The sequence below is a fragment of the Austrofundulus limnaeus genome, unplaced genomic scaffold, assembly GCF_001266775.1.
Source record: "Austrofundulus limnaeus strain Quisiro unplaced genomic scaffold, Austrofundulus_limnaeus-1.0 Scaffold7, whole genome shotgun sequence".
Classification (NCBI taxonomy): Eukaryota; Metazoa; Chordata; class Actinopteri; order Cyprinodontiformes; family Rivulidae; genus Austrofundulus; species Austrofundulus limnaeus.
In genome coordinates, this window is record NW_013952409.1 from 1,445,509 (window position 1) to 1,455,692 (window position 10,184).

At 40.1% G+C, this 10,184-nt stretch overlaps 3 protein-coding genes across 3 annotated transcripts in view; 2 read left to right on the forward strand and 1 right to left on the reverse strand.

Annotated features, from left to right (window-relative positions):
* g6pc3 (glucose-6-phosphatase catalytic subunit 3) overlaps positions 1–995 on the reverse strand; it is a gene marked incomplete at its 3' end in the record, with an annotated part of 3,321 nt that extends 2,326 nt beyond the window's left edge. Inside the window, 1 exon segment of the mRNA XM_014032388.1 lies at positions 504–995. Within this exon segment, the coding sequence (XP_013887842.1) occupies positions 504–721 (218 nt within the window).
* A 334-nt stretch (positions 996–1,329) lies between these two features.
* On the forward strand, positions 1,330–7,758 carry lsm12b (LSM12 homolog b). The gene is made up of 5 exons (XM_014032404.1): positions 1,330–1,494; positions 3,463–3,596; positions 4,095–4,204; positions 5,316–5,442; positions 7,155–7,758. Exons 1-5 carry the CDS (start codon positions 1,368–1,370, stop codon positions 7,245–7,247), a joined length of 591 nt encoding a protein of 196 aa, XP_013887858.1. The 5' UTR covers positions 1,330–1,367; the 3' UTR covers positions 7,248–7,758.
* A 110-nt stretch (positions 7,759–7,868) lies between these two features.
* The window catches only part of LOC106535390 (reticulon-4 receptor-like 2), a gene marked incomplete at its 3' end in the record, with an annotated part of 4,655 nt that continues 2,339 nt past the window's right edge, over positions 7,869–10,184 (forward strand). The window contains 1 exon segment of the mRNA XM_014032394.1: positions 7,869–9,222. Coding sequence (XP_013887848.1) covers positions 8,929–9,222 — 294 coding nt within the window. The 5' untranslated portion in view covers positions 7,869–8,928.

Consider the following 10,184-nt stretch of genomic DNA (forward strand, 5'->3'; position numbering starts at 1 on the left):
TAAATAATATATACTGTATATATACACTGCTCAAAAAAAATAAAGGGAACACTTAAACAACGCACGCTAAGTCCAAGTAAATCAAACTTTTGTGAAGCACATTCAACTCTGTACAGAACAAAGTACTCAATGCGAATATTTCATTCTTCTCCGTGTTAATTATTCATTTATTAATTTTTTCTGCGTTCCACTCGTTCACATATAACTTATGACTGAGTTGTAGATTTATGTATTTTTAGTTCCACTTGTCCCAGTTTCCACACGGACAACATTAAGTGCAGGACTACAGCGGCATCCCAGAAGCTGCAACGTCAGAGCAAAAGATTGAATAATTTCAAATGGATTTTTGCAAATTATTCGTGGGGGGAATGTAGAACACACATAACAATACAAATATATAATTAAGACTAATTTTTTCGCACGAAATTTTTAACTTAGCTACACGCTAACATGCTATTTTACGGAAACGCCGGTCAATTAAAGCTGTTTTCCCTTCATCTTACCATTTAAGCACCAGGTTTAACCACTCTGATATAGCTGAGACCCAAAGCACCGCGACACCAGCTCGTTTGCTGAAAAAATAGGTGAAAGGAAAGACGAGCAGGAACGCAGCTTTAGGATCTCCGATGTGAGTGCTGAAGAGCCAAACATTTTCCAGACTCTTTGTCCGCTGCTGGAGAGTTTCAGCCAGCCAAATGCCCTGGGTGTACACCGACTCCATTTAGACTTGTTTTTCTAAATATGTCGAGTTCTGAGCAGTAAAAGAGTCCTCCTCAGGTGAATATKAAAATGTGATGTGGACAAGCTTGTAGTACATAATAATGTCCAGCGGGTGGCGCTGTTTGGTGCGTTTGACAAGGAGGTCATGGTCTTTGGCGTTTGATTAGGATTCTTATTCAAGTCCTTACAAAATAAAATAAATAAAACCTTACAACAAGAATGGTACACATTTTGCGCACTTGTTCTTTATCCTCACAGTTTTAAATTTAAATGTTATTTCATACAAGCTCAAGTGTTAAGTGTTCTTTTTTTAAAGTTGCAAAATTAGCTTTCATGCATGTGTATGGAATTTGCCTGTTTATAAAAAAAGTTGGCTTAAAATGTTGATAGTGTTTTCAGAAGAGTGATAACTTTAATAAACTTTAAATGATCAATTCTGCGTGATGCTTCAGATAACTATTTTATTTATTTGCTAAAACTGCGGGGGGGACATTAGCATGAAGGATTTACATGCGGAGTAAATGTGAAAGATTTGTCAATGACCTTAACACGACGTTCTGCGCCACGCCCAGATTTGTCTGGCTGCGTCATCGCGTCGCCTTACGTAAGGCAGGGGCAGGCGCTCCGGTATCCTCCTGGCGGAGAAGATGGCGGCTCCTGGACCGGGGGAGTATTTCAGCGTCGGGAGCCATGTCTCTTGCCTCACCTGCTTGGGCCAAAGGCTCCAAGGAGAAGTGGTCGCGTTCGACTACCAGTCCAAGATGTTGACCCTGAGTATCCTTTGTGTGTCTCGCGCCGCGGACCGTCCGCTGGCCGGCCTGCCTGGCTTCACGGGCCTGTAGGGTAACCGAAAATATGTCAAATAGTGATCCGCGCAGGCGTAATTGGTGAGAGCTGACCTACACATCTTTATCCGATTCTAGTTATTTCGCATTTCGAAATGGTTGTCCGTGCGTCTCTTATGTCAAAAGGAGTGTTGGTGTTAGCTGTGCATTTGAATGCGTCTCCTAAGGACGTGCATGTGTTTTGAATCCACTCATTGTATTGGCAGCCCTCAACATGGATCACTATCTGGCATCATGGCTGTGTGTGCTCTGAGCAGTTAGCAGGCTAATTTCACTGACATTTCAGCGCAGCCAGCTTGGGCTTGTGTCCTCACATTTGTTTCACGGCACGACTTGACGCGCTGATTTCGGGGTGCCGAAGCTTGTTTGTAAAGAGTGAAGTTTTAATTTTCACTGACTGTACCCCCGCCGCCTCCCCTCATGCTAGCTGGGGGGAAACTGGCTAGCTAGGCTAATATGCTAATTTTCGGCCAAGCGGTTTTTAACTCCCATAACAGTTTTTAACGACTCCGTGAACAGCTGTAAAAATGCCGAAGTTCATTGGCTTCATCTCCGGACATTGTCGTGTCTGACGGCTTCTGGGTGGCACAGCTCACCCACACCGAACCGGTCCGTGGTTCTGTTGGGTCGGTCACAGCTAGCTTAGCTCTCTGTCAACCATGCCCATATTTCTAAGAAGAGGGTTTATTTACGACATTTATTAATTATTCATGTTTCATTACTAACATGTGAGGGACGTAAATGAGTTGAGCTTGTGATGTAACAACCTGACTAAACTGTTGCACGTGACTCCAATGAATGAATGAATGAATTTGAGAGGTGAAGGTTGACAGCGTGACATGTTGCAGATTTATTTATTTATATATTTATTTTAACTATAATAGCTGCTTTAAAACATAATGATTTCTATATTTTTTAAATAAATAGCTCATTTGTGGTTAGAAAAATGTGGCCTTTAGGATTTTGTCCCTATAAAAAAAAACTTTTTAATCAGCTGTTATTTGCACCAGTTCTGCTTTGACTTTTTCTATTTAAACATTTTAGTGTCAATGTTTCTGTTTTAAACACGTTTTAAATTTTGTGAATACATTTAAATATTAGAGTTTAATATCTGGCACCACTCGTATTTATTCTGCAGTGGTTTGATGGAAATCTCCCAGCAGATTAGTGACTTGTTAAGTTACTGAAACTCGTGTTGCTTTTTTTTTTTTTTGTAACAGGTCAGCGCTCTTGTGATGTCACACACGAAGGGAAACTAAGAAACCTGTTATTCCAAAAAGCAAAGGTGTAAGAAATGTTTACCAAAATCTGTCAAGAACCACTGTTTCAGGTTAAAACGTGCGGAAATAATCATCGTARGTTCATCTATGACTGATTAACTTCTGAGTCAACCTGATTCAAAATGTCTGCCACAGTCAGCTGAACTGAAACACAAAGAGACTCTCACTTTTCTTTTAAAGAAATGTGATTTATGCGTGATAACTTCCACTATTTACTCTTTGATTTTCTGCCATTAATCTGTAAATATATTGGGTTAAACTGTCCTTTCAGGTCAAAACCTTAAGTTTAAATTCAMGATTACTTCATGAACAGGATCTGAAATGAGTAGATTTGACGAACAGGTTTGGCTGAGGAGCTGTTTGTGTTTATTTCTACAATCTTTGCTGATTCTTTCAGTGCTGCTGTAGGTGGCAGCACTGCCCTCGCTCACATGCTGTAACTGGCACAAGCTTTCACTGTCGGCGGTGGTCGCTCCATCACAAACCTCCTCTGCTCAGAGGGTGTTGGGAGTTCTTTACGGGTCAGATAACGACAGTAATTAGGTTCCCTTTTTTGTTTATTTATTTTTTCAGTCCTTGTTTTAAAGTTGTCAGCCTTGACTCGTTTCCCCTCAAAGAATGTGCTTCCTCCAGTGGCAAGTCAAACCTCAACGACGTCATCCTGATCAACTTAGCCTATGTTTCTGAGGTGGAAATAATAAATGACCGTACCGAGACTCCTCCTCCACTAGCATCTCTGAATGTTAGCAAGGTAAGTCGTGAGTGGATGGATTTATATTCATGTCWGATGAACTGAGAGTTCCGAATAATCTCAGTGAAAAGTGAATTCTTGCCAAACTTGACACCTCTTCAGAAACTGCAGTAAATTATTGTCATTATAAAGTTCTCCATAAGGAGGGGAAAAAGCATGAAGTCATTTTATTTGTTTGTTACATCACATTACTCAGGTGAATTTTTTAAGTTCCTGTTCTGTGGTTCAGATGAAGTGAAGTTTAAATCTGCGTTGGCGGTTTTACTTCCTGTCTTTATAAAGATCAGCAGAATGCAGTAATTCACCCACATCAACTCCTTTAGCTGAACTTGGGCTAAAGAGAAAGTCAAATCTGCCAAGTAGACTCTTTGTTAAAGGTTGCACAGCTTCTGTAATAACATGATCTGCAATTATCTTATTCAAATCCAGACTTTGCTCAAATTTGGAACCAGTTCATATTTGGAAAATTAACTCTTTGTTTTGTTTAAATCTTCACAGCTTGCCAATCGAGCACGGACAGAAAAGGAAGACAAGCTGTCCCAAGCCTATGCAATCAGTGCTGGGGTTTCTGTGGAGGGCCAGCAGCTATTCCAGACTATTCACAAAACGTAAGGATTCCACACGGCCACGAGGCCACCGCCGAGGTTTAATGACCACAAATAAAAACAACTTGTGGGTCTGTTTTCAGTAATTCCAACTTGAGTTTATTTCAGAAAAATAACCGGTCTGAGCTTGTGTTGGGGTCAGGCTCGTTAAAAAATGGATAAAGGATTATTTACAAAAACAAGCACATGTTTAAAGAACTGTTGGTTGGTGTTGAACACAACGGTTTTGTGTGAGAACACCACTCATCAATTTTAATTCCTCAACTTGGCAGTTGGAGCTAATATTTACTAACATTGTTTAGGGTTCAGCAAAGAAAACGGTTTAAAAAAAACAAACAGCTTCACTGCAACATGTTTCTACTACAGGAAGCTCTACTGCAGGGGTGTCCAAAGTGTGGCCCGGGTGTCCAAAGTGTGGCCCGGGGGCCATCTGTGGCCCCTGACTTCAGTTTAAGAATTATACTAATTTGTTTACAAATTTGTCCTCCCAGCACAGGTGTTTGATGTAGATGGAGACTTTCTATTTATTATTAGGGCAAATTTATCACGGACAAAATAACACCTTATAATAAAAAAAAATTAGCAACAACACCAATCATTTGTCTTTAAATAACCAGACTCAGCTTTTTCCACATCTCTCCAGTGACTTCTACTCAAAAGCTGATTTTGCTGCACTCCAGTCTGCTTTAAATTAATTTATTAAATTCATCTTAATACAGCAAGCATTTTCAACAAGAGTGACTTAAATCCTGATTTTATTGATTAGAATTGACTAAATTAAGTTATTTTCCCCCCAATTGAAATCTAGAAAATTGCAAAGTTTCTTTCAATAAGGGAAACCTGCAGAAACACTTAGATTAATTTATGCATCCATTTCCAGCAATAAATCTGACTACTTTATTTTTTAAATTAAGGTAATCAATGCTTAGTTTATTGTTGAGCAAGTAAAGAAAAAATATTTTTGGCCCTCAAGTCCTTCTGACTTGATGATTTTGGCCCATTTGACAAAATATTTGGACACCCCTGCTGTACTGGTACAAACCACTGGTGTGTGTGTGTGTGTAATAATGTTTTCTCCAAGTGCAGATAAGGTAATGTTGACTTTTCTTCGCAGCATCAAAGACTGTAAATGGCAGGAGAAGAACATTATTGTGATGGACGATGTCGTAATCTCACCGCCTTACCAGGTTGAGAACTGCAGAGGCAAAGAGGGAAGCGCTTTAAGTCACGTACGCAAAATAGTAAGTTTGTCTTGTTGCTACACTTTGTGTTTAACTAGTGTTTTGTGTTGGGTTGTAGCTTTTGTTCGTCCACTTTAGCYTTCATTAGCTGGGTTTAACGTGAGGCAAAAAGAGACGAGACGTTTCGTTCAGATTCCACAGAGTCCTTCTGTCCAAACAGAACCGTGGGATTTGGTCGTCCTGTTTTCYTTGCAGACAGCAGAAACCTCTGCCGCGGCTTAACTGACAGATGTTTCCCTGATTAAAGCTGCTTTCAGGACGGCCGCCGAACGTTCCTCGTTCAGGGTATTCTGCACTCGTGGCAGGTTTCGTACCAGAACCAAAAGAAGCTCGGCGCTGACGGGCTGTTTCCTCGTGACCACCGTGTGACTTAATCTGACTTGATGTGATCGTGTTCAGCGGAGAAAAGGAGGGGGGAGAAAAAGCAGATGTGATGTAAAAAGATTATTTTATCTCAGCATCTGCTGTGGTTTCATATTAGCCGACTATAATCCCATCTGTACTCGGATCCACTGGAGGTTTCCTGTCTGTGAGGAAAAATGTCTACAGATAGTTTGACACCATGTATGACCGGGGCTGAGAGTGAAGCTGGAGCTTTGCTGCTGTGTTCTGCTTRGTTTACAACAGCAGCCGTCCTCTCTGAAACTGAAGGTTTTTGGATCCTGYTCTGAGAGAACCAGAGCTAGTTTTCATGTAAACAGGACCTCAGAAACCTTCAGATTAAGAGAGAACGAGGGCTGCTGTCATCACTAACAGAAAAGCTCCAGGTTCACTTTAAAACACATTTAAACAGACACTAAAATGTAATAAAAGTGAGACTCAGCCCTGAATGGATCTGCTGAACCTGACTGACTGTACATGGATGCTGGTCCAATCAGCCCACAGCACCGTTCAATAGTCTTAAAGGTTTTTTTTTGTTTGTTTGTTTGTTTTGTTTTACGCCCAAATTTGGCAATCAGTGTTTTATAAAGTACAAAGTGATACTTGAGTAAAAGTACAAGTATCTTATCATAAAATTACTTTGGTAAAAGTTAGTCTCCTCTAAGAATTTTGAGTAAAAGTCTTAAAGTATCTGATTTATTTTGTACTTAATTAGCAAAGGTAAATTTCTGACATAAAATGTACTTAAGTGTTAAAAGTAAAAGTATTGAGTAAAAATGAGAGGTTAGAGTTTCCAAATACATTTTTTAAAGGCGTGCAGCTGTGATGGATTGTGTACAAACTAATGTGTCAGAACGGTTTATATTTATACTTCTCATCCAACCACAATTAAATTCAAAGGCACAGTTTTTCYGGATAAAATTTATTTTTAAAAATAACGAGCCAGAATGAAATAAGAATAATGACTTTCTACTTCTTAAGAATGTAGGGAGTAGGAAGTACAGATAATTGTGTAAAAATGTAAAGAGTAGAAGTAAAARGTTTGCTGAAAAAAATTTACTGAYGTAAASTACAGATTGCCAAAATTTRTACTTAAGTACAGTAACCAAGTATTTGTACTTAGTTACTTTGCKACMCTYCAATCAAGTTTTCTTAATCATTGCAAACACAGCTTCACTATTTTATTTTGATTGAAACTTTTCTTCTAAAATCAAGGAGCACATGAGTTTTTGTAAAACCTCTAGAGGACAAATCAAAGTCCAGTGGACACGGTGACTTCGGTCCGTTTGTCTCCGAACGTTTTTAACGTCCTTCTCACTTTCTCGCTGCAGGTTGAGAAACATTTTAGAGACGTGGAAAGTCAGAAGTCCATGCAGCGTTCACAAGCACAGCAAACACAGAAGGACTCCACTTTATCTTCTTGAGTTGGCAGTGCGGACCGGCCGGGGGAAGGCAACGCGGGTGGTTCTGTTCCCACTGCCAGACGAAGTCGGCATTCCTTGTCCTCAGTCCGAGACCACAAGGAGGAGCGCTGAGGGCCCTGGATCCTGAAGCTCAAAATACCTTAAAAAAATGAAAAAGACAAAAAAAGAGAGAGGAAAGATTAAATCTTAAATTAGACTTTATAAAGAATAATTTAAACATGATCCATAAAGCAACCATAGTTTCCTTAACTAACTTGTCTCATTCTGCCCCCCACCCTCCCGTCCCTCAAATCCTTTTCTTTTTCCACCCTCCTCCTTTTGCCTTCAGTTCCATTTCAAAAAGAGAAAACTAGAGCAGTCAGAAAGGCTTGTTAGCATTGTTTTGTCATTATTTCTTTTTTTTTTTCTGTATTCATGTTCTACTGTCTGTATTTTCTGTATTTTAAACAAAATGTGACTTGAAACGCCACACTTTAAAGGACATTTTCTAAAATAAAAGTAACAAAAATTCTGACTGTAATACTGTATATTTCAACAGATTTATTTCTTATTAGACAAACCTGTGAAGAAATGTCTTAATTGTGTCGCCCTGTTTGTGAACTGTGCTGCGTGTTTACGAGGAAAATCTGACCGTTTGTGTTGACGACTTTAGTTTTTGATCAGATTGGGTCTTTACGCGTTGCGACTGTTTCTATTTTGGGGCCGACAGCTCTGTAATCTGTAGTTTTAAGAGGACCGACTTAGATTTTTYACATTTTTAAGCTTCTCTGATGCCGCCTGATGAGATTTGCTCATCTGGGTGGCAGCAGCAGCTTTTTAAATTCAGTTTATTTAACAGAGATGGAGCCTAAAAGCAGAGCAATTTATTCTCCAGTAAAGGTTTTTTTTTTTTTTTTTGCTGTTGACTGAATTTTAACTATTTTCAGATCAAATCGTTCAGGAGGACGTTATGATCATTGGTTTTTGTAACTTTTCTAGTTTGGAAATTCATCAATCTCTTCAGCTCCTTCAAAAAACTGGTTCTTATGAATTTATTTCACCATATTTGCTCTGGTTTTGTTTAGTTTTTATAGCTACCTTTATGCTGCTTTTAACTAAAGTTTAGCAAACCTTTTGATACTTTTTCAGTGTTTTGCTACTTTTATCATCAAATTCCAAGTTTTTCCTCTTATTGGTTGAAACAACTTTACGTTAACGCCTGGCGATGAATTTGTTGGTATTTCTGTAATCTTTTCTGGATAAAGGTCAGTCTGAAATGTCCAACAGACAAATCCTTTTCAGGATTAGGTTTACTTGCACATTTGGGGCAGCTTTCTGTCAATTCTGGGTAGAAGAACCAYACTTCCAGCAGTGAAAGTCTGTCCTGTTTGGCACAAACAGATTGATTTCACATCCATACATTTTTGTAAGAGAAACAGGGACTGGGATCATGCATGTCTGCTTCATGTATCCATATAGTGAAGCAGATGTAAATCCAGCTTTTAGGAAAAGGTCCAAAAGCGACCAGGTTTGCTCTGRAGATATGGTTATGTGATCATCAGTTTAAGCCCATAATCCCTGATTTAATCTGGATTTTTTTCATGTGTGCGCTCAGAAATGTTTGCGGTACATTCAGATGCACGGCTCCATGAAGGTTAACCATGCCTGTCAGCAGGACTGAGCGCACTCTGATCCCGGGAAGATGCTCTCCGGTCGCTGCGTGATGCTCGGCGTGGCTCCCCTGCTGCCCCTCCTGAGCGTCGTGTCGGGTCTGAAGCCGTGCCCCGGCTCCTGCCTGTGCTACGAGTCCTCCGACCTGGTGGACTGCAGGTCTCGTGGGCTGCAGCAGGTCCCCCAGGGGGTCCCCCACGGCAGCTGGCTGCTGGATCTGAGCGGGAACGAGGTGAGAGAGGTGCGCAGCGGCTCCTTCGTGGGACTGTGGTCCATCAAGATCCTCCTCATGTCCAACAACAGCATCCGTGCTCTGCATCCTCAGGTAGGAAATCAAATCAGTTCTCCGTGTTTTAATTCATTGTTGTCTCAGGGCACTGTACATGAAAAAAGAACAATCTAAAGAAYAAGCCAGCAGATTGTGTTGAATCACTTCATCACAGTCTCCCATCCTGAGCAAACGGTGGAGAGGAAAACTCCCTGCTAATCAGGAAGAAACCTCCAGCAGAACCAGGCTCAGGACAGGAGACCATCTGCCTCGACCGGCTGGCTGAGGGACAGGAGACAGCCAAACAGAAGAACTGGTCCAGGTGCACTTATTTCTGGAAAGAGACAAAAAGAAAAAAACATGTTATTGGTAGAAATAATAACAATAAACATGTAGAGAAGAGAGAAGACAACAGCAGAGTGAAGAAATGTGCTCAGTTTGTGCTCCATCTGTCAGTCTATAGCAGCAGAAATGAAGAATAATTCAGGAAACCTAAGTCTAACTATAGGATTTATCAAAAAGGAAAGTCTTCAGTCTAATCTTAAAAGTAGACAGAGTGTCAGCCTCACAGACAGAAACTGGAAGTTGGTTCCACAAGAGAGGAGCTTGATAACTGAAAGCTAGTTAGAATCACACATTGATGAATTTAACAGCGGTGCGCAATTCGTTTATTTCTTATTTTTTCAGGCTGTTATGGAGGGACAGAGAGAGTTGGGCTTGTGCTTTAATTCACCCTTTAATTCTTGTTTATTACTGCCCACCATGTTTTTGTTTAGTCAGTCTCATTAAAGATGGCCGCCACAGCTAAACGTTATTTACAAGAGTTAAAATTCTCTTGACTCCATCATTCCTCATCAAAAGATCTTCATTTAATACACAGAAGAAATTAATTTAAATCTTAACTGCTTCATTCAGATTTTTTTGGCATAATTTCCTCTTCTTTTCATATACACACACACTCTCTGACACACACTCTCTCATACACACGCTCTGGCACACACACATCACACACTCTCTCA

What these genes read in the sequence shown, in the direction of transcription:
- lsm12b (XM_014032404.1), top strand. Translation starts at nt 1,368, where the DNA reads ATGGCGGCTCCTGGACCGGGGGAGTATTTCAGCGTCGGGAGCCATGTC. An exon ending in GTCCAAGATGTTGACCCTGA is followed by an intron (nt 1,495 to 3,462) that starts GTATCCTTTGTG and finishes TTCCCCTCAAAG; the next exon opens with AATGTGCTTCCTCCAGTGGC. An exon ending in CATCTCTGAATGTTAGCAAG is followed by an intron (nt 3,597 to 4,094) that starts GTAAGTCGTGAG and finishes AAATCTTCACAG; the next exon opens with CTTGCCAATCGAGCACGGAC.